This window comes from Taudactylus pleione, unplaced genomic scaffold, assembly GCF_031769625.1.
Source record: "Taudactylus pleione unplaced genomic scaffold, aTauple2 ptg000095l, whole genome shotgun sequence".
Classification (NCBI taxonomy): domain Eukaryota; kingdom Metazoa; phylum Chordata; class Amphibia; order Anura; family Myobatrachidae; genus Taudactylus; species Taudactylus pleione.
Genome location: NW_028284497.1, coordinates 1731914 through 1756345, shown reverse-complemented (window position 1 = coordinate 1756345; position 24432 = coordinate 1731914). Strand labels below are relative to the sequence as shown.

Below are 24432 nucleotides of genomic sequence, written 5' to 3'. Positions count from 1 at the left end.
GTTATCTCTATTTCTACGAAGTCCATAGGGTTCCACAGGACTCCCGCCCTGTCGTACCTGTGCTGCAGATGGGCTTTGCTCTGGTCACCGGTTTTCCGTCTCCCTCTGGTGAGAATGTGATTCTTGTATGTGTCCAGATCTTTGTTCTCTCTCTTCCTTCTCCTCCTCCGGCCTATGGCTTGGTAACTAACTGAGGTGCCTTGGCCCGGGGGCGGGGTATAGGAGGGGGACCTAGTGCATCCTGGGAGGCTGAAAGCTTAACTCTTTGGTGCCCTGCGACTGACGTCACACCTATACCCCAAGGTATCCTGTGGAACCCTATGGACTTCGTAGAAATAGAGATAACAAGGGTAAGTTCTTACCATATCTCATATTTTTTATCCTATTCTAAATTATTAGTATCAAAGTATTATTTATTAACAATTATATACAGTAGTGCACACATATTCCACAGCGCTTTACAGAGTATATTTGGATAAATGTTTTCCCTATAAATTTTTTTTTTTTTCTGTGCACACAAATTAGTAGCACTTACCTCTAATTTCTGTCCAACTCTGCATCGAGGCCTTAAGGGGAAATCCATATAGCCACGGGTCTAGGTTTCATGGCTGGAGCTACAGTATTTAATAAAACTACTTTTCCTTGCCCGGTAAACCTTGGGTTACCGCAATCTAATCCATTGATTCAACGTAAAGTGTGGAATCAGTGGGTTTCCCCATGCTTTACCCTCCCACGGGTGCCTATAATCGGAGACTTTTCCTTCCAGCTTCCGAAGCTGTGAAAAGTGCACCTCTGAGGTTTAACAAATGGCGTAAAACCCCACTAATTGAAACCCTGTGGCTAATTGTATTCCCCCATAGTGTTTAAAGTTTTTCATATTCAAAATAACAAACAGATGTAATATATGCTATTTAGTTCATATTTGCTAGTTTAAACGTTATTGTACTGTTAATGTTTGTACTACTTCAGACATAATTTTTGTTTTCAACAAATTATCAAGCAGGAGGTGTTGAATAGCCAAATATTTTCTTTATAGGATGGTATTCCCACGTAACTTTTACCAGTGTCTAGATTTGGACAGTGATAAAGTCTGATGTGTCTTCCATGTGTGCTCACTTCTCAGCTTATTGAGCGCTACTTGCAGAGTACCCATGCTCCTACCCACAGTGATTACACCATGACCTTGATGAATGTTTTTCGGCTACAGAAAGATGGCGAGGAGAAAAATTTTCAAGCAGATCTTCCCAACAGGTCTGTACAGTACCATAAACCATTGATATTCATTAATTAGATGCACATGGTCTCGCGGTAATACATACAGTAGTATGTCTTTGTCACTTTGTCTTTTAGCAATTTGAAATATTTTGGCATTTACAGTTTCCACTAATTTTATCTCATATTTAGACTTAGGGCTTTTTGCATACTGTTGGCAGGGATCATTTAACAATGTGAGTCTGTACACCCCACAGCAATCGGCATGTGAAAGGTCTGTCTGACAGCAATATGTAAGCTAGCCCTTAGAGTGCGTAGACGAAATGCTGCAAAATAAAATCATTAAAAATGTATTGTTAGGAACTCTATACATCCATTTGTGAGACACTGGATTCAATGGGGCAATTGCTACACTCAGCCAAATTATGTGTGACATAATTCAAGTCCTGTTGTCTATTATAAAGACCTGTGGTTTTCCAGAAAATAATTGCATTAAACCTATTCTTACATATATATATTATTTAGCGGAGTTTATACATATATTATAACAAATTTAGATAAATTCAGAGACCAGTTGCTGAACCCTTGATTAACATTTGTCTTTATAAGCAGCTGATAATGTTTAAAGAACCCGGAAGTCTTGTCATGGCCACTATATGCTACAAATCCTGATATTAATTTAGTTGTTGCTGATCAGATTAACAAAGTAGAACACTTGGTTATAGGAAAAGTAGTAGCATATCCCCTTAATGTGAATATGGCTACTACCAAGGCCCATTTCGTTAATAGCAGTTAATTATGTTTCCCGGCATTATTTAAGTTGTTAAGGTCAGTTAGTTTAAAGTAAGAATTATTGGGGTTGGGATGGCAGGTTGCTCTGGCTGTCCATCAAGCCTCTAACACTGTTTAAAGATACCAGAAATTCAAACTGTAAACCTGCACTGTCCCTAGTGCTCATATCGTGTTTTAGGGGGCTAGTACTAAGTAATAAGGTGATCTTTGTATGCATAGAAGTTGTACATTCATTTCATGCATTTTACTAAAGAACACATATAAATCGAGTAACTTGATCAAAGTCTGTTTATTGGGTGCTTAGGGAAGGACAGATTGAGCAAGTGAAGTAGATTGTTTTGGACTTTGATAAAACACTTGAAAAAAAAAAAAGCAGTATATTAATATATTGAATCCTACTACTTTCTTCCAAAGGATGCTTTTGTGGCATGGTTCTCGTCTCTCTAACTGGGTTGGCATCATTAGTCAGGGGCTGCGCGTGGCTCCTCCTGAGGCTCCAGTAACTGGGTACATGGTAAGTGGCCTTCGGTGGCATTTTGCATTTTCTACTTAATTATTCAGTAGTGCACTAGCATGTCAAGTCTGAGTTATGGGAGCAGTGTACTATTGTCCAATGAGCAAGATACATAACTGTTCATAATACAAACCATAAATCCACACACTTACATAAGATGTAATATAGGTAATCAGATTAAATAAACCTTTTTGCAATGACAGTGTATTTTATTGTTGCATAAGAACACATGATGCAAAGTGATAGTGAAAATATTGCTTATATCAATAGTGAAGTTAGCTTTCTCATGTAGAGGAATAAAGGGAAAAGGAACTGTCTCAGGAAGAGTGGTTCATAGTCTGTCAGGGACACTGTATCTAGAACATTATTAAAACCGGAGATATGGTAAGAACTTACCTTTGTTATCTCCGTTTGTACGAAGTCCTTAGGGTCCACAGGGATACCTTGGGGTATGGCCTATGTCCATCCGGTAGCTCCATGGGATCTGACTGTGGTCCTGAAGGCGCTACAGGATCCTCCATTTGAACCTTTGGGTTCTGTGGATCTAAAATGGCTTACAGCAAAAACAGTGTTCCTTTTGGCTATTGCTTCAGCCAGAAGGGTGTCGGATTTGGGGGCTCTTTCGTGTCGTCCCCCATTTCTAATTTTTCATTTCCACATTAACGAGGAAATTGTGGTCCCAGCCTTTAATTCATCTGATCTCTCAGCTGGTGAGGCTTCTTTGGATGTGGTACGGGCTCTGCGGATTTACGTGGACCATGCCAGTTCTTTGAGAAAATCGAACTCTTTGTTTGTCCTATATGGATTTCATAGGAGGGGTTGGCCTCCCAATAAACAGACTTTGGCACGCTGGATCTGCATGGCGATCTCTGAGGCATACACTCACGAGGGACTTCCAGTGCCACCCTCGGTGAAAGCTCATTCTACAAGACCTGTGGGACCTTCGTGGGCAGCTCGACGTGGCGCCTCAGCTCTTCAGCTATGTAAGGCGGCCACGTGGTCCTCTGTCCATACTTTCGTCAAGCATTACACCTTTGACACATTTGCTTCTCAGGATGCTTCCTTCGGGCGGCGGATTCTCCTCTCGGCACAGGAGCGTCCCCTCCCTTGAAGGATACTGCTTTGGGACATCTCCAAGCTATCCCTGTGGATCCCTAAGGACCCTGAAGTAGAAAACAGGAGACATGGTAAGAACTTACCTTTGTTATCTCCGTTTCTACGAAGTCCTTAGGGTCCACAGGGCGCCCACCCTGACGCTCTGTGCTTCCGTAGGGTGTTGTTCTGGTCACCAGTTTCTGTCTCCCTTTTCTATGAGAATGTGAATCTTGTGTGTTCCAGACTTCCTTTTTCCTCTCTCCCGGCCTATGGCTTGATACTAAAACTGAGGTATATGGGAAAGATTTCTGGACTGCACACCCTGAATATATATGCTACCGCTCTTGAAGATCTTCAGGGGCTGTTACACAGCCCCCCCTCTGCGATGACCCAGCTTCACGGCCGGGCACCTACTAAAAACTGGGGTGCCTTGGCCTGGGGGCGGGGTATAGGAGGGGGCCCGGTGCATCCTGGGAGAGAATTTTTAACTCTGTGGTGCCCATGGCTGGAGCCAAGCCCTATACCCCAAGGTATCCCTGTGGATCCTTAAGGACCCTGATGTAGAAAGTAAGCTAGAAATGGTGGATCACCACTAGGGGGCAGTAACACAACTGTGTTGTGGTTTCATCTGAAACCAGATGAATTGGATGGTGCTTTGTGGATCTTTCAGGAAAACATAGTGTCAGAAGTGATGTGGCCATACTTACCAAATTAATCCTTGCAATGAGATATATCATATAGGGGAGTCCAGGTACAATACTAGTGCTTTAATGACTTTAAAAGGTGGAGGTAATTAAAATTGTATAGGTTTGAGAGATAGAGGTTCATTCTAACCCTGGGTATTTCCTAGATACAGATGACAACCTAATGATAAATTCAGCTCAAGTACAGTAGTTTTGTCACAGTATATTGGGGAGTGATCTACTACAGGTTGTTTTGTATAAACATTGATAACAATTGCGATTTTTTTAGAGTTAATTTGGACCTATAAATCCCCTGTTTTCAAAATATCAACAAAATCACTGGGATTGCTAAAGCTCTGACTATAGAACAGGTAAATCTATTAAAGTTGGATATATATATATATATATATGATCACTGTTAAATTTAAAAACAAGAAATTTCACTGGTTTCAGAAGTTCAAAAGTGGCGAAGAAAAAAATTTTTTTTATTTTTTTTAATGCAAGCTTTGAAATGCTTATTTCCTTATCATTCAGTGGCAGTCATCTGTGAAAGGATTAAGTTCATAGGCGATTGAGTAATGACAGAGGTCCTGATGTAGAAGCCTGCGAGTTTCAGGCAACAGTGTGATTTTGGCAATGCAGCAGCTAGATTTAAAGTGCCAATTTGATTTAAAGGCAAATTCAACCTGGTTTTGCCTTAAATCAAATTGGCGCTTTAAATCTATCACCTATATCACCAAAATCCTGCTCTTGCCCGCAACGCAAGGCTATTACATTTAGGAAATGAACAAACATCCTGGAAGATGTATAGCATGGCTTCTCCTCTTTGGTGTAGTCTTTTTCTGTCTGAGCTCAGTGAGACAAGTGTGTGTAATGTTCCGGGAGTGCAGGCAGAATGATAAGAGGTGGCTCTCTGGAAAGCCCAGCTTGCTTCTTTTTAATATAACAAATATGGGGGGCACCAGAGGCTCACTGTAGAGGTAAGTAGGGTCTGTCTCCGGACAGACCGGCACCCGTGCTGTGGCTGGGACCAGGAGGGTGGCGGGCCAGAGAGGCTGCTCAGCAGCGTTAGACAGACGGCCTCACTTATAGACGCAGACAGCTGGATGGATTCCTGGTCCTGTTAGAGGGAATGCTTCAGTTCATTCTTCTCTCTGCTGAGAGTGCTCCTGCCTGCAGAACAGCACATCAGAAGTTACTGTCAAAACAGTCCGCGAGAGCAGCGTCCCAGCCTCTGAGGGAACAGCCGTTATCAGGAAACCGCCATTACAGAGAGATGCTCCATTTCTTCCATTCAGCGGTGTAGCCTTCACAACGCAGCATCAACCCTTCAGCCAACTACTGTGAGCTCTTCTGAATATAGATGGTTTTATCAGGCTTTTGCTCCCCCCTTCAATACCATAGCAGGGTTGGGGGTTTGTACATGTGGGGTGGCCTGTGTGTGGGTTATATGAATGTATGTTAGCAGAAACTAAACAGTATGAAGAATCTGTCTAACAAGGATTTTCGTCTTCAGGATCCATAGGGCTCCCCAGTGAAACAATGGGGTGTAGGTGGTACTTAGAGGACCGGACACCAACAGCAAAGCTTTTTTCTATCCCAGGATGCTCCGGTCCTTCCCCCTATACCCCTCCCACAGCCTGAAGGCAACTCCGTTTCGTTGGTGTCCGGCAGGAGCTGGATCACCGTTAGACAGTTGGGCTGCTTTTAAGCAACCTAAGCTTTATTTTATAGAAAAATAGAGATGAACCGCGCTGAGTGTCACTAGTAGTGAAGATGAACTTTTCAATACAGATTAGTGAATAATACACATGGCAAAAATGTCAGCATAAATTCTAACACATTTGTTATTAATGTAATTAATTTACGGCTTGGTTGAGATATCAAAAAAATTTATTCATAAAAAACATTGAAAAACATTTTAAAACAGTTTTTTATGAATAAATTTTTTTGATATCTCAACCAAGCCGTAAATTAATTACATTAATAACAAATGTGTTAGAATTTATGCTGACATTTTTGCCATGTGTATTATTCACTAATCTGTATTGAAAAGTTCATCTTCACTACTAGTGACACTCAGCGCGGTTCATCTTTATTTTTCTATTATCTATTTCTATTGAGAGGGCTGACTACCCCCTTTTAAACCAGCAGCGTAGTGACAGCGCTGTACTGATTTACCACATTTTTTGGTTTGTTGATGACAAGCTTTATTTTATGATTTATTAATTTTTTTTTTTACTATAGACAGTCCTCTGGACATCTGCACTGCAGCTCCATCACCCCTCTGTGATTCCAGCCATCGGCTAGGTACTCTCGACGGGGCTCTGGGGAGACCTATCTAGCAGGGCTCCTCGGACCCCAGACTGCAGCCGTGATTCAAGGGGACAGGTAAGGCGGGTCCCCACTTGGGGGGACCTGCGTCTTTGCGCAGTCTTGCCTCCGGTCTCAGGAGACAGACCGGAGGCGCTGATGTGGACAACGGTTCATCTGGGACTCCACTAGACCACCGGGGCATAACCTATACTGGCGCAGGAGACAGCTAAAGCCAGGGACCCGTTTGTTGATGTCAGCATAGGGGAGACGGTCCTCTCCCTGCGGCCCCTCCCCAGCTATTCCACTGTGGTCTTGCCACCCTGAGCTGCTCCTCCCTCTCCCTCCACCCCCTCAGACTCACGGCAGCCATTTTCTGCATCAGCCTCAGGTCTTCGGGAACGCTGGGTCTGGTCTCCCTGTATACCTCTCCTAGGAGCCAGGTTATACAGCGCTATTTCCTACCAGCCACTGTGGTCTGTGTAGTTGAATTTAGTGCCCACTGCAGTTAAATTGTATGCTCTGCATTGTATGTGACTTGTGCTAGCTGTCTGTTTATTTTTTCTTAACTATCAGCTTATACCTTTCCCTTTCTTTCATTTATAACCCTGGCATACTGAGGTATAGGGGGTTCACTGTACCTCACATCTACCTGTTTTTGTGAGGGCTGACACACACTGTATCTGTGTTGCGCACTACACTGTGCCAAATTGTACATATATCTGTGTTGCTCACTGCACTGTGCCAGATTGTGTGCTATAATCCTTGCAGCTATGTCTGGCAAAGGCAAGAATAACAAACAGGCAACTACTCCCTCTCTGGTTTCTACTTCAGGGTCCATAGGGGGTCCACAGGGTTGACCTCGGGGTATAGGTTGGGAACCAAATCCGGGCACCACGCAGTTAAAGCTTTTAGCTCCCAGGATGCACTTGGGTCCACTCTCACTATAACCCCACCCCCAAGCCAGAGGCACCTCAGTTTAAGTTGTTGCCCGGCAGGAGTCGGGTCACCGTTTAGTGCAGTGGGGAGCTGATTAGCAGCCCCATAGCTTTATTTTTTCTAAAGGACAAAGTTTTTTTATTTTTACTTTGGATTCTTCAGAGCGGCAGCGTCAGACTGTCCATAGGACGTCTAAGCTGCCGCTCCGTCACCCCGCTGGCGCTGAGACGCCAGTACAGATCTGGGGATCTCAGCGGGACCCCAGAATCTGTACTAGCCGGACTCTGCGGGCACCCAGGACTGCTGCCGGATCCACGGGGAGCAGGTAAGCGCGGGTCACCGCTTGCGGTGATCTGCGCATTTGAAATGCAGTCCTGTGCCTCCGGTCTCTGGGGACAGACCGGAGGCGCCGGCAGAGGCGGCGGGCCCCCCATACCCCGTGTGCCCACTAGACCACCAGGGACTTAATGTACGGTGCAGGGAGCCGGCGTCCCGGGGGTTAATAGCCGGCCAGGGGAGGCAGCCTTCCCTGTTACAGCGGCTCCTCCCCGCAGCTCAGCGCGCCTTTCAGTATCTATAGTCTGGCGTCGCTGAGCTGCTTCCTCCGCGGGCCACGCTTCTTCTGAGGTCTCCAGCGGCCATTTTCTCTCTATGGTGCAGCAGAAATCTCTGGAGATGGCAGTTGGTCCAGTTCCCCTGTGTACCTCACCATCAGGTCAGTGTACACAGAGCTGTAGCCTTCCCAGACACTGAATCTGGGTAAGTTGCATGCAGTGTAATAGTGCAGTATATTATATGACATGTTTATGTATATATATATATATATATATTTCTGCATGGTATGTGACTTATGCTAGTGCTGACTGTACTTTATTCTCTCACCTGTCAGTGTATATCTGTCCCTTTTCCTTATCTGCCCTAATACAGCTGTACTTAGGGTGGTTCTGAGACCTCACATTTATACACTTGTTAATATTTGTGAGGTTTGTCACATACTGTTGCGTGCTACACGTTGCCATATTTTGAGTGGAACTGTGTGTTGCATACGCTGAAAATGGGTCCCTGCAGCTAATTTTTAGTATCAGTCAGGACCAGTATAGCACTGCTTGATCGCAAGGCTTTGTCAGATATGTCTGACCAGGAGATGGGTGCAGTATAACGCACTATTTTTAATATCCTGCAAGCCATGTGCTGCAGGTGTTAGTGCGGAGGATTTAACTCTTAAAGGGTTCTGTATGTGGCGTCATCGGGTGCCGGCCCCTTTCACGACCCTCTTGGGCGGTTTGTTTTCTCGGGATCCTCTTAATTGCGGATCGCCGGGCGGGCCCCATTGTTGTAGCTCACTTGGGGTTACTTCACCATACTGCCCTTTTTCATCTCAGGGTATCTCGCAGTTTCTTGCACTCTTCCCCTGTGACACAGACTATCGCTCCCTGCAGGGGTTTTTCGAGTATATGAATTCTCCCTGGTGTCACAATAGTCTGTCATGCCCCTTGCAGGGATTACCACAACAGCCACCCTGGGTGGATGTCGTTTTCTACGAAACGCAAATTGGCGTGGTTGACGCCCTGTGGTTACTTCCCAATTGGCTCTGCCGTGAACTGGATACTATTTTGGGCTCTTTCCCTCTTACACGGGGGGAAGCCTATTTCAAGTATTATTATCCCCTGCTTTAGGGCTGGTGGCAGGTCCATTCTGGTTAGAGTGAATGTTGACCTGCACCTGTATCATACACCCTCAGTATTACGTGCCTTCTGGTTCCCTGTTGCTGACTAGCGGGTGGATCGCATGGCGGGACTCTGGCTGTTGCCAGATATGAGGTATTACAACAGTGTTTGGCCTCCTGTCCCAAATTTCCTGAGGGTCATCACAAGCCCCTCCTGGGGTGGATGGGCGTGTTACCCGTCGGATTACAGACGTTACTACGCATCCCATTCCTGCGTGGTCGGATTCTTCTGATCCGTAGATGGTAACTCTGCCTGAAATCAGTATACTCGCTTTCAGGGGTTGTTACCCATCCTACCATGGCTATAGCATGGTTGGTTAATACTATTGCATACTGAGCTGATGCATTTGTAATGTTTTTTCCCCTCCAACACATCTGGGGTTCAAATGTATTTGGTCGCTCACGTAATATATGCAGTTGTCATAGGTGGACATGCCTATATTGGATACCAGTCTCCTAACTTTCAGAGTTCCGGCTGCGACGGTATCCTCCGTAATACCCTATGACTGCGCTCTGGGAATGCAGAGGTGCAGATACCATCTATAGGGTAGATCTTGTTGGGTCCTGACCTTGACAGTGGCAGTACAAATTTCCCGCCTTTAGCTATGCCCACTACAGGGCCTCAGACTAAGTCTATTAAGTCTTTTTGTCCTCTGGGTCAGCCTAAAGGTCTGTTTCTTCATAGACTGTCGGCCTTTACAAGGGCCGACATATCCAGTACCGAGCAGGCCTGGGCTGCCAGCCGATCCTGCTTCTGAACCTACGGATATATCGTCAGCCTGACGAGACAGGCCTACCACTGGGAGATGGCGATTTTCTCAGTTCGCCCGGTACTAGTGTCTAGTTGCCGCGGCTACGTGGGTAGGAGGGTACGCCCTCTCTTTGCTCAGGCGGCCTATTTCCATGTGATGGTACGCAGGCCCTTATTCGGTCCCGCACAGGGCCTTACAAATCCAGAAAGCTATACAGTTGTTGCGGTAAGCGGAGCTAATTGGGCCATCCCCACTTTCTTGGCGAGGGACTGGTTGTTCTGCTTTCTTTCTGGTGCGGTGGCTGAATGGTCCTCTTTGGCCTATTCTCTGTCTCAATTCCCTGAACCAGTTCCTAAAGCTACCTGGGCTCAGGAGGCAATCCCTATGCTCCATCATACTATGTTTGGAACCTGGGGACTTTATGGTATCACTGGATATACAGGACGCGTGCCTACGGGTACTTACAGAGACCTTGCCTCAGCATGGACTGAGGTTTGCTGTATCACAGCACTTACGATTTTTCGGGCTCTGCCTGTTGGGACTGTTCTCAGCCCCACAGGGGTTTACCAGCGTTTTGGATTTTCTGACAGTTCTTCTGTTCAGTATATCCCAATGCTCCTGTACCTGGATGGCCTCCTGCTCTTAGCAGGATCACCGGGGTACTTTACAGCCGGGTCAGGTTGACTGTGGCTTCTTCAGGGTGCAGACGTTTAATCAATGGGGAAAAAGTCCTCCCTGCATCCCTCTCTGGGTATTCTTCACCTAGGTGCCCTGCTGGATTCTCAGAATATGTGAATTCTTCTGGCGTAAGACGGCATCTCCACTCTTCCATTAGGAGTACATGGATGTCTGCGCAGTCGACATATGTCTTTATGGGCTTAGTTCCATTCCAGGCCTTTCCATAATTGGCTTATCTCCAGATGGAACAAGTTTTTTTTTTTTTTTTTTCTGTCTGATCACTGTTCAAACGATTATGCTCTTCCCGGAGGCAAGTCGGTCCCTTCTCGGGTGACTATGGCCATCTCGTCCTGGGTATTCTTTGCTAAGGACAGTGTCTAGTTCGCATCCATTTCAGTGCAGTTGGATGTCTGTCAATTCCACCCTGTCAATTAACTTGTTGGAACTTTACCCTGTCTTGGGCCTTCACTCTGGCATAGCCCTTGTTTCCCGGTGAACCTGAAAAAGTTCAGTCCGACAGGGTCAGAACAGTGGCTTCCTTTTTAGCAATACTGTTCGTTGGGTGGCAATGTCAGGTATGTCATACATTCGGACATTGTCTGAGGGTCTCCTCCCGACCATCTCCACAGTGTTCATTTCAGGTGCTCTCCATTGGGAAGCGGGAGTCCTCAGCCGTCACGACGTGCATCCCGAGGACTAGTCTCTTCCCCAAGAGAGGTTTCATCTCCTGGTGAGCAGGGGGGGGCCCTCCTGAGGTGACCCTCATGGCCTTCTGACTCTATCACACTATGGTGTTACAGTCCAACTCGGGATTCTGAAGCAACCTTCAGTGACTCTTTGTCGGTGAAGTGGTTCTTCCAATTTGCGTACCTGTGTTCTCCGGTCTCCATTCTTCCTCGAGGGAAATGTGTCAATCGAGACAGAGATGCTTTCCTGCTGGTGGCTCCTGATTGCCCCAGATGTCAGGGGTACTTGGTTTTTCGGAGTCTCTCCATCGATACTCCATTCCTGATGCTTCACTGCCCAGACCTGTTGTCTCAGGGTCCTGGGGTTTGCCTTGGACCTGGGTCGTTTGTCTTTGACTGCGTCCCTACAGTGGTCTTACAGGCTTCCCTGGTTTTGTCATCGTTGGAATGATTAGAGCACATGGATCAGCTTTTGCTGGGACCTACCACAAACTGTGGCAGCCATAATTCTTATGGTATTATACCTGTCAATACGATCCTCTGGTATCCAGGATTTCCAGATATTCTGGCATTCCTTCCGGCTGACTTGGGTTTCACCCTCGGCCTGGCCTTCCTGACAGTGCGGATCTCTACACTGTCAGTATGATTAAGATATGGAATTGCTCCGCTCTGGTATCCAGTTCATCCTTTGGAGTGTTTTCTGGATTATGCCTCCATTTGTCCTCCCTAGGGGGGAAAGTTAATGGAACTGCTGGTTGTGATAGCCATTACATGGTCTATTGCTTTGGCTTTCTCTCTTTCTCTCAGGGAGTTTATATCAACCAGGTGAGTGTCGGAATTGGGAGCATTCTCATGTGGCTCCCTCTTCTGGAGGGCATCTTGTCAGGGTGTGAGTTGCTCTCACTCTGTGTTTCTTCTTAGTGCTTTTAGGTTCCATATTATTCTGGAACTTCTGGTGCGGCCATTCAGTCCCCAGTCCTCTCGGCTGGTGTGGCCTCATTGACTGTGGTCCGGCCTCTGTGGATTTATGTGATCCGTTCAAGTTCCTGACGGAAATCGGACTCCTTATTGGTGGTCTGAGATTTCTGGTTTTAACAGGAAAGGATAGCCGGCCTATGGATAAATGTTGGCTGGACGGCCTCGTATGTCTTCTTCAGGAGCCTACCCATTGGTAGGCCTTTCTGTTGTTGATGCTTGTTTTTTCTCGGGCCATGTAACCCTCGTGGGTGGCTCGCTGTGGCGCCTTGGCTGTTTTGCCTGGCTAGGTGGCCACGTGGTCTTCTGTCCACACCTTTTTAAGGTTCTGGGCATTGGTTTCCTTTGGCTCTCAGGATGCTTCCTTTTTGGCGGCGGATTCTCCTCTCAGCACAGGAGCGTCCCCTCCCTTGGTTGAACTGCTTTGGGACATCCCCAAGGTCAACCCTGTGGACCCTGAAGTAGAAAACAAGAGATATGGTAAGAACTTACCTTTGTTATCTCTGTTTCTACGAAGTCCATAGGGTCCACAGGGCGCCCGCCCTGACGCACCTGGCGTCAAATGGGCTGTGTGGCTGGTCACCGGTTTTCCGTCTCCCATTTCTGTGAGTATGGTTATCGAGTGTTCCAGTTTTCTCTCTCTTTTTCTCTCCTCCTCCGGCCTTTGGCTACTTACAAATTAAGTCCCATCAGTCCTAGTCTGTCCATCCGGAGACCAAGCCTGGGGATAAGTCCTTGTCATGACGGCTGGCTTGCCCACGTGGGGGATCCTGTATTGGGAGCTCGTCTTTTACGTTTCCAAGACTTCTGGTCAAAAACCTGTTCTGCCGCCTGGGTGAGAAGTATTTTAAGAGGGATAATTCCAAGATGCAATTGATTGGCCCTCCTAAATGGCGGTTCTTCACCATGGGGCTTCCTGTGTCCTCTCAAAGGAGAACAGCCCTAAAGACGGGGGAGGAGGGGAAAAGGAGTTTATTCAAATGTTTTTGTGCTTCCAGAGTCAGATGGTTCAAAAAGGCAAATCTATGCTACCACAAGTTAAAGATGGAATCTCTATGATCTGTGAGAGCGAGAATGGAAGTGGGGAGTACATTGTGTCTATGGACATTCAGGATGCTTACCTACATATTCCCATTTGGGTACCACATCAGGCTCTCCTTCGCTTTGCGATCTGGCGCATTACCAATTCAAAGCCCTGTCTTTTGGTCTCTGTTCTGTTCCTTGGATTTTTACCAAAGTGATGGCGGTTATGGTCTCTCACCTTCAGGCCCTGGGGGGGTGACCCTTATCTGGACGACCTCCTCAAGGCTCCATGGGTGGACTTTCTCAATTCTCACATTAGCTTGGTGCACCAGACTCTCATTTCGCATAGATGGATTGTAAACTTCAAAAAGTCCAATCTAGTTCCAGCGTTGTTTTTTTTGGGAATGGTTTTCGACACTTGTCAGGAGAGGTTGGTTCTCAAGAGGCGGACGGTCATTTGTGCGCGCGCCTCTTAGGGAAGCTCGTCTTTGCTTTTGAATTGGTCCAATTTGGCCAGTTTCACTCCCGGGTATTTCAGTTGGACCTGCTCTTGAAGTGGGACGGCTCTTGCCTTCATCTGACCAGCGTAATCAGTCTTTCCTCTCGGACGTGACAGCCTCTCCTTTGGTGGTTGTACTACAAACTTCTTCAGGTGAGTCAACCATCCACTATTTGGACTAGACCACGGACACTAGCCTCGTGCTGAGGGGCAGTGATCCTTCAAAGTCAATTCCAGGGGCTTTGGTCCACAATGGAGGCCCTTCTGGTGATCAATGTATTAGAACTCTGAGCCATATTAAATGCTCTCATGGGAGCCCAGTCTCTCGTTCTCGGGTGTCTGATAAAGATCCAGTCAGACAATGCCACATTCATGGTGTACATAAATTAGCAAGGAGGCACAAGTAGTGCACTGGCCATGAAGGAGGTGGTTTGTTTCCTCAAGTGGGTAGAAAGTCATGTTCTGGCCATAGAGGAGGTCTTCATTCCAGAGTCGAAAATTGGAAGTTGTACTACCTATATCATCAGGATCTTCATCCGGGAGAATGGTCCCTGCATCCAGAGGTGTTTCAGGAGTTGGTGTCCAGGTGGGGCGTACCAGAGGTCGACCTTCTGTCGTCTCGTTTAAAAATCAAAGTCCCTCTGTACTGCTCCAGGACAAGAGATCCGGGGGCTCTGGCAGCAGATGCTCTCTCCATACCGTGAACTTTTTATCTGGTGTACTTGTTACCTCTGTTTCCTCATCTCCCCATGATGCTAAAATGTCTCAAAAGGTCGCAAACAGCGGCAATTGTGGGGACTACGGACTGACCCAGGAGGTCGTGGTACACGGACCTCCAACAGCTACTACAGGACAATCCGTGGCCCATTCTACCTTATACAGATCTATTCCGACTGCAGTGCTACCAACAATGATTGTTATTTCTATAGGAATAATTACCTTCATCTAAACAGACTTTGGATCAAAAATGGCATTGTGCTGGTCTACAAGGGGAACGGAGACTGTAGGTGCAGATGTAAAGCACATTCTGCAAGAGCAGTGGCAGCATGTAGAGCTGTCTGCAGCCAACGATTTATGCAAAGCAACATGGTGGTCATTTCATCATACATCTAACAGACATTTTATCCTGGATATGCAATCTTCTGCAGATATTCTATTTCAAAGATATATCCTTAAAACAGATATTTAAATGAGTCTTTGTAGCAACCATTTGCACTTGTACTTGATTATAAGTAACTAACTCCCTGTTACATGTATTACATGGGTACATCACATTTGTGGAAGTAAAAAGGAAATATGGAAATTATTACCTGTTAATTGTGTTTCCTTGAATACTCCATGACAGCCACATATTTCTACCCATGTTGTCTGTTTATGTTTTGTATTACAGCTAGGGAAGATTCCGATAGCTACCCGAGGAAAGGAAGCATTACACTATATACGGTCATGGGGTGTTTTCTTTTTTTATTTCCTTCTTGGAAATAAAATGTTATTAATTATTTCACTGCGGTTTCCAAACATGTGCTGGTGCCCCTATTAAAATGAATGGTAAAGTCCCGGCTTGGATCACTCTGGGGTTCCAAGTAGGGGTGTGCACCGGCCACTTTTCGTGTTTTGGTTTTGGATCTGGATCTTTCTTCGTGTTTTGGATCTGGATTGGTTTTGCCAAAACCACCCTTCCGTGTTTTGGGTTCTGGGTTTTGTGTTTTGGATCTGTATTTTTTTGAAAAAAAGCATAAAAACAGCTAAAATCACAGAATTTGTAGGTTTTTCTGCTCCTATGCTATTATTAACCTCAATAACCTTAATTTCCACTCATTTCCAGTCTATTCTGAACACCTCACAATAGTGTTTTTATGTCCAAAAGGTTGCACCGAGGTAGCTGGATGACTATGCTAAGCGACACGAGTGGGCGGCACAAACACGTGACCCATCTAGGAGTGACACTGCAGTGGCAGACAGGATGGCAGTTAGAAAAACTAGGCCCCAAACTGTACATAATGCAAAGAAAAAAAAGAGGTGCAAGATGGAATTGTCCTTGGGCCCTCCCACCCACCCTTATGTTGTATAAACAGGACATGCACACTTTAACAAATCAATCATTTCAGCGCCAGGGTCTGCCACACAACTGTGGCTGAAATGATTGGTTCGTTTGGGCCCCCACAAAACAAGCTGGCAATTAATGTGTCCCTGCACAAACTGGCTCTACGGAGGCAAGATGTCATCCTCATCCTCCTCATCCACCGATTCCTCACCCTCTTCAGTGTGTACATCCTCATCCTCACAAAGTATTAACTCGTCCCCACTTGAATCCACCACCACAGGTCCCTCTGTACCTTCTGGAGGCTGGTCTCCCTGGAAGAGCTGATAATTCATTTTGATGAACATCATCTTCTCCACATTCTGTGGAAGCAACCTCCTACGCCTTTCGCTGACCAGGTTCCCGGCTGCACTAAACACTCTTTCGGAGTACACACTGGAGGGGGGGCAACTCAGGTAAAATAGAGCCAGTTTGTACAGGGGCCTCCAAATTGCCTCTTTTTCCTGCCAGTACAGGTATGGACTGTCTGACATGCCTTCTTGGATGCTGTCACCGATGTAATCCTCCACCATTCTGTCAATGGTGACAGTATCATATGCAGTGACAGTAGACATGTCAGAAATTGTTGCCAGGTCCTTCAGTCCGGACCAGATGTCCAAACTTGGTCCTGCCTGCCCTGCATCACCGCCAGCGGGTTGCTTAGGATACCTAAGTTTTTTCCTGGCAGCCCCAGTTGCGGGAGAAAATGAAGAAGGAGCCGTTGACGTGTCATGTTCCGCTTCAGCTGACAGTGTGTTCACCAGCAGGTCTTTGCACCTCTGCAGGCTTGTGTCGGCCGGAAAGAGAGACACCACATAGGCTTTAAACCTAGGATCAAGCACGGTGGCCAAAATGTAGTGGTCTGATTTCAACAGATTGACCACCCTGGAATCCTGGCAAAGCGAATGAAGGGCTTCATCCACAAGTCCCACATGCCGAGCGGAATCGCTCCGTCTTAGCTCCTCCTTCACTTTCTCCAGCTGCTTCTGCAAAAGCCTGATGAGGGGAATGACCTGACTCAAGCTGGCAGTGTCTGAACTGACTTCACGTGTGGCAAGTTCGAAGGGCTGGAGAACCTTGCACAACACGGAAATCATTCTCCACTGCGCTTGAGTCAGGTGCATACCCCCTCCTTTGCCTATGTCATAGGTGGATGTATAGGCTTGTATGGCCTTTTGCTGCTCCTCCATCCTCTGAAGCATATAGAGGGTTGAGTTCCACCGCGTCACAACCTCTTGCTTCAGGTGATGGCGGGGCAGGTTCAAGAGTGTTTGCTGGCGCTCCAGTCTTCGGCACGCAGTCGCTGAATGGCGAAAGTGGCCAGAAATTTTTCGGGCCACCCAAAGCGTCTCCTGCACGCCCCTGTCGCTTTTCAGAAAATTCTGCACCACCAAGTTTGTGTGAGCAAAACATGGGACGTGCTGGAATTTGCCCAGATGTAATGCCCGCACAATATTGGTGGCGTTGTCAGATATCACAAATCCCCAGGAGAGTCTAAGTGGGGTAAGCCACTGGGCGATGATTTCCCTCAGTTTCTCTAAGAGGTTGTCGGCGGTGTGCCTCTTACTGAAACCGGTGATACACAGCGTAGCCTGCCTTGTAACGAGCTGGCGTTTCTGAGATGCTGCTACTGGTGACGCTGCTGCTGTTGCAGAGTAAGGTGATACATCTACCCAGTGGGCTGTCACAGTCATATAGTCCTTAGTCTGCCCTGTTCCACTTGTCCACATGTCCGTGGTTAAGTGGACATTGTGTACAACGGCATTTTTCAGGACACTGAGGACACTTTTTCTGACGTTTCTGTACAGTCTCGGTATCGCCTGCCTAGTGAAGTGGAATCTAGACGGGATTTGGAACCGGGGACACACTACCTCCATCAATTGTCTAAATCCCACTGCACTAATGGCGGATACCGGACGCACGTCTAACACCAACATAGCAGTCAAGGCCTCAGTTATACGTTTTGCTTCAGGATGACTGCTGTCGTACTTCATCCTCCTCGCTAAGGACTGTTGGAGGGTCAATTGTTTAGTAAAAGTAGTGGTGTTCCTACTTCCTCTCTGGGATGATGAATGACTCCCAGCAGCAGCAACAGCAGCAGCGGCAGCAGTAGGCGTAGCAATGCAGGATCCTCCGGAGGAATCCCGGATAGGAGAGTCAGTCATGCCAGTGACATGGCCTGCAGGACTACTTCCGATCCTGACTAAGGAGGAAATTGACGAGGAGGGAGTTGACGGTGTGGTTTGCAGGCGCTTGGGTACAACAGGACAACGGGATTTAGGTGTCCCTGGACTGCTTACGGTCTTAGCCAAAGTTTCTGAACTTGACAGTAACTTTTTATGAACGCGCTGCAGGTGCCGTATAAGGGAGGATGTTCCTAGGTGGTTGACGTCCCTACCCCTACTTATTTCACCTTTACATATGGTACATATGGCAAGACAGTTGTTGTCCGGATTTGGATAGAAATATTGCCAGACCAAAGAGGTGGAATGTTTGGTCTTCTGCCCAAGCATGACCGTGATGGGCTTTTTCATCCCACGGACAACAACTGTCTCCCCCGGAGCCTGATTTAAACAAACCACATCACCATCAGAATCCTCCTCGCCAACTTCCTCCTCAGCGCCAGCTACACCAGTATCCTCATCCTGTTGTACTTCAACAGTGACATCTTCAATTTGCATATCAGCAAGTGGACTGTGGGTGCTCCTTTCAGCACTTGCAGGGGGCGTGCAAATGGTGGAAAGAGCCACCTCTTCCCGTCCAGTGCTGGGAAGGTCAGGCATCGCAACCACCACCACACTTGGACTCTCCTTGGGGATTTGTGATATCTTCTTAGAAAGCACAGTTCTTCGCTGTGCTTTTGCCAGCTTAACTCTTTTGATTTTTTTAGTGGGAGGAGGGCTTCCATCGTCATGTGAAGCTGAACCACTAGTCATGAACATACTAGGGATCGACCTTAGCCATTCCTTGCCACTCCGTGTCGTAAATGGCATATTGGCAAGTTTACGTTTCTCTTCAGCTGATTTAAATGTCTTTTTCAAGGTCATTTTCCTGAACTTTGCCATTTGGGATTGTATGTGCCCTCTACTATGACATTGGGCATCGGCCTTGGCAGACGACGTTGATGGCATGTTATCGTCTATGTCATGACTAGTGGCAGCAGCTTCAGCACTAGGAGGAAGTGGTTCTTGATCTTTCTCTATTTTATTTTTATCGGAGAAAGTTTGGTCCTCCATTTATGTTATATCGATTTGATATATACGTGCGGCTAAACACAGAAAATAATTTTTTTTTTGGTTTGGACTGGAGTGTACTTTCGGGGGTTACAGCACCCTTAACGGTCAAGCCAGCCGGCCCTTTACTTATGACACAGGCGCACGCTTGGCACTACTTTGTTGATGCACGTGCGGCTACTGCGCACACAATTCACAAACACAGAAAATAATTTTTTTTTTGGTTTGGACTGGAGTGTACTTTCGGGGGTTACAGCACCCTTAACGGTCAAGCCAGCCGGCCCTTTACTTATGACACAGGCGCATGCTTGGCACTACTTTGTTGATGCACGTGCGGCTACTGCGCACACAATTCACAAACACAGAAAATAATTTTTTTTTTGGTTTGGACTGGAGTGTACTTTCGGGGGTTACAGCACCCTTTAACGGTCAAGCCAGCCGGCCCTTTACTTATGACACAGGCGCACTCTTGGCACTACTTTGTTGATGCACGTGCGGCTACTGCGCACACAATTCACAAACACAGAAAATATATTATTTTTTTAGCACTTGGGGGGAGCACCCCTGATGGACAGAGCACCCCCTGGACAACACTACAGCACCCCTTTAGGACTGGGACACTGCACAGGACTTTGGAGTGGACACAGCCCCTATGGAGAACTGACTGCACAACACAGTCCAGCCAGCCCCTATGGACTTTGAAGTAGTGGACACAGCCCCTATTAACAACAGCAGCACAGCACAACACAGCCAGCCCCTATGGACTTTGAAGTAGTGGACAACAGCAGCACTACACTACACTACACAGCCCTAACTCCCACCCTCCCTCTTCACTGTCCACAGCCGAGTGAGAAAATGGCGCCGACGCGGGTACCTTATATAGGATCCAAAACCCGTCGAGCCTGACTCGGATCGGACTCGGATCGGGGGGGTTCGGATTTCAGAAATCCGAACCCGCTCACCCCTAATTCCAAGTATAACAGAGTCCCAACTTGGGTCTTCTTGCCATGGTTGGAACTCTGATCTGAAAACTGGACCACGTGTATTTTGGATTGTAAGTAAGTCCCTCCATTGTGATTTCTAGTGCTGTTTTTCTGGTCCATCTTGACTGGAAATAAGTTATTGATGTTAATAATACTATAGGAACAAAAGCAGGTCCAGGTTACCTGACTTTAGCTGTTTTTATTAATTTTTAAAGAAATTCAAAACCGAATCAAAACACTCAAGGGTGGATTTTTCCAATACCAAAACACGACAATGATTTAGAACCAAAACACAGAGGTCTGCGCACATCTCTAGTTTAAGTGTGACAATTAGACAGCCTGCTTGAGGTGTATGGTGTATTTCAAATGAAACTGTTTGTGGGAGCTTTAAATATTCAACTATCACGGTGATGACAAATGAACCACATAATAATAATAATGTTATTTATATAGCACTTTTCTGCCAACAGGACTCAAAGTGCTTTACATTTGCATTTAAAAAACACAAGATATAAAATAACAGGAAAGAGAACCAAGCATTAGGGTTTTATTTTATTAGGAACTAAAGGCACATTAGTGAAATGCTTGATTAAACAGATAAGTCTTGAGTTTGTTTTGAAAGATTCTAGATTGGTGGCCTCTCAAACTGTGCAAGCAAACGAGTTCCATAGAGTCAGAGCCGAAAAGCTAAAAGCACGACACCCAAATTAATTAAGGGAGATTCTAGGTACTGTTAATAGTCCTTCATCAACAGTTTGCAGTAAATGAGCGGGGCAGTAAAGAATCCATAGCTGCTACAGGTACCTTGGGCCCTGGTTATGTAGGGATTTGAAAGTTAGTAATCCAATCGTGAAATAGATTCACTGTAGCACAGGCAGCCAGTGAAGGGTGTCGAGAATGGGTGTTATGTGGGTGGAGCAGGCTGGTTAGTTAAGTGCCTGGGAGCTGCATTTTGCACCAGCTGCAAACGGTGCAATTGTTTTGGTGGGAGACAGTCTAGGCATAATAAAACAAATTCATGTATGACTTTAGGCAGATCTTCTGAGAGAATTAAGTGCTTGATTCTGGCCATGTTCCTCGGATGAAAGAATGAGGATTTATTTGTGGGTTATATCTGATATTAAAGTATGAAGCCACCATTCAGGACAACTCCAAGATAGGGCTTATGTTGAGTGTTTTGGAATTCTGAGCCACCAAGCGTAAGTCCAGTTGGTTGGCTGAGATGCAGTCTTGACCTTTGATGGTGAGCGCCTATCATAAGGACCTCTGTTTTAGCAGGATTCTGAATCACAATAGATCCAAAAAAAAAGACATTTTCCGGTTCCAGGTACTTAGAGACTCATGAAATGCAGGTTCTCTTGCAATACACCAAGCACTGTGGCCAAATGTCAGACTATTCAAGAAAAATCACGTTTGTCTAGAAATGGAAAACTCTGTAGATAGTTTTTCCCATTAATTTTAAGAGGGGTACTACATACAGCACACACAATGGAAACCCCTGTGAAATGAATTGAAGCGAATAACAAAAACTCCAAGATATTAATACACTGCTGGTGAAATATCCTTTTGATACCTGCAGGTATGTTACACCCCTTTCACACCAAACTTTATAGCTGGTTTACTGCCTGGGCAACCTGGGTCCAGGCTTGGTGTGAAAGGGTCAACCCAGGTTGTGTTTCCCGATCCTGGTAGCTACCAGGGTCGAACTTGATACTGACCCAGTAACGGTGCTATGTGAAAGGCGCGACCCGGGTCATTTCTAAAATGAGCTAATTGGTGGCTGTGGAGCAGTCACCCACCACCCACTTTTTTGGACCTCATCTTTGTGGGCCTGAAAAACATGCATTTGTAATGACACACACAAGTTTTGCAGAGCTGAGGGCTCAGCGTGAACAGGGTCTACCTGGGAATAACCCTGGTCCAAGGTGCAGTGTGAAAGGGTTCTGACCCTCTTGTGACACGGGTTGGTACCCTGTTCAAAAACCCAGGTCGGACCCAGCATTCTGGTGTGAAAGGGGTATAACTCAAATAATCTTTTATTTAAAATGGTACATTGCACTAATCTAAATTACAAATACATCCTAAAAATACCATAATACACTATAAAATGATTTCCATTATCTTAAATGATAAAACTATTTTTTGCAAATTGACCAAAGCTCTAAGGAAAAAAACCTCCTTTAGAACAAACACAACCCTCACTAAGTTTTATATACATTATTTGACTGTCACTGTTGATTTTATTTTTCTGTATATCAGGAAAAAAATTGTATTATCTGTTAAGCACAAAAACATTTGGCAAGTTATATAATCATAGATTAGTTTCCTTACATGCTATTTTCTTTGTTCTTCTTAGTTTGGAAAAGGAATATATTTTGCTGATGTCTCTTCAAAGAGTGCAAATTATTGCTTTACAACCCGTGATAAGAATGTGGGGATCCTTCTACTCTCTGAGGTAATACCAGCACTGCATTTTATTGCTACTGAAGTTTGATTTTCTTATGGCACAACTACAGAACTGATATGCCATATGTACAGTAACGTTGGTGAGTGAAGTGAGCAACCAGATATGTATTGGGATTGGCTGATTGTGGTTATCAGCAGACTGTGTGAACTTGGCCTGATGTAGTCTGCTCACTTGATGTACCTTTCTAAGCCCCATCCTGTAAATGCAACTACTTCTTGTGACAGTTTGACATTTCCTAATTATGTGTCCATGGAATATGGCAAGTATAATTTCTGCAGTTGTCACATGTCCTTCTGTGGTCTCATATACAGCATGATGTGGTATATTTTGTGCAAATGCATGTCCTTGTCACTGATATTTAGTGTGCATATCTTTCCTCCTTGGTTAATATTGGGAGTGGGTCTTTTGTCCCCTAATGGTACTCATTGCATAACTTCCTACAAGCTCAGTGCAGACTCTGCAGAGGCATCAATGCACTGCTGTTTTTTTAGGCCCCTTGTACTATAAACAGTGATTGCACCAGCAGACACAGATAAGTGTCATGTCTCATGTGCACCGTTCATTGGAGACGCACATAGGTAATATTTCATCATGTAGGTTTCTGCTTCTTCCACAGTCCTAAGTTTCACAATTCAAGCGAAGTGTGCGCTAGTACTTGTCCTGGGAGGAATATCTACCCTGTACAGTGCTCGCTATTTCACAGCACTCAAGCTGAAGTTCCCTGTACAAAGGGGCTATAGATGAGGATTTTAATATGCCGTACCATATTTAGTGAGAAACTCCAGGTTCTGAACCTCCATACCCCATGATCCAATGTTCCTAAATTGCATAGAAAAATTATGAATTTTGTAAATTATGCATCTGTACATAGTAATAAAGATACTTTCAAAACCAGGGGTCATGTTCATCCCAGTTGCTTTTGCCTTGTGGAAAATAAACTATTCTCAAATAGAATTTTTATCAATGCAAAACCAACTTCATAATATAACAAATTCCTTGCTCACTGTAACACTGTCGGCTAGTACTGTTTGCAGTCTCCTCTTACTGGGAGAATGTGCTGGGAGTCTTGAACCCTCTACTAATGCAGCCCACCACCATTGCAAATCTAGGGTGGGGGTTTATACTTGCAGCTGCCAAAGCTGTCCAGTGTGCGGGAGGGCATCGGGTCCCAGACACTAACCACAGGCAGCTGTGGCGGGCCCCCAGAGTCCGATGACCCTGCGGCCAAAGATGCGTACACTAACCTCAGTAGACTGTGGTGGGTCTCCTCCGTACAGCCTCCAACGGTGCAAGCAGACTGCAGCAGCATGCAGTCTGCCTGTGCAGTTCATCAATGTAAAAAAAGAAAAAGTTTAAAACTAATATAAATGGGTTGGAGACAGCCCTCTGTGCACTCGGCTCCCTCGAGGCACTAATCTAAACTGAGCTCAATGGGGTATAAAGGGGGAGGAGCCAACTACTTTTCTAAAGAATTCGAATTGTGCCAGGCTCCACTCATCCACCCGTCTATACCCCATTGTAAATACGCCAGTGTCCCCTATGGAATCGGAGAAAGGGATTCATCGGTATGTACCAAAATTCTATTTTTTTTTTTATGCAAAACAAACTTAATACCTGTAATAATATAACAAATTCAAGATTATTAATCATTACATTATGTTAAGGTCTCAATCCCATCATGGTGACTAATACTATACTATTGTTTATGTACTTTATAAGACACTGTGGTGCCATATAAATAAAGGATAACAATATACAATATTCAGGAGCACTGAAATATAT

The 24432-nt window shown here is 45.7% G+C and overlaps 1 protein-coding gene across 1 annotated transcript in view; it reads left to right on the top strand.

Moving 5' to 3' along the window:
• Positions 1-24432, top strand: part of PARP2 (poly(ADP-ribose) polymerase 2) — a 106697-nt gene that overhangs the window by 77019 nt on the left and 5246 nt on the right. Inside the window, exons 15-17 of the mRNA XM_088469888.1 lie at positions 1124-1251; positions 2419-2518; positions 22540-22638. Coding sequence (XP_088326014.1) covers positions 1124-1251; positions 2419-2518; positions 22540-22638 — 327 coding nt within the window. The remainder of the gene's footprint in view (positions 1-1123; positions 1252-2418; positions 2519-22539; positions 22639-24432) is intronic.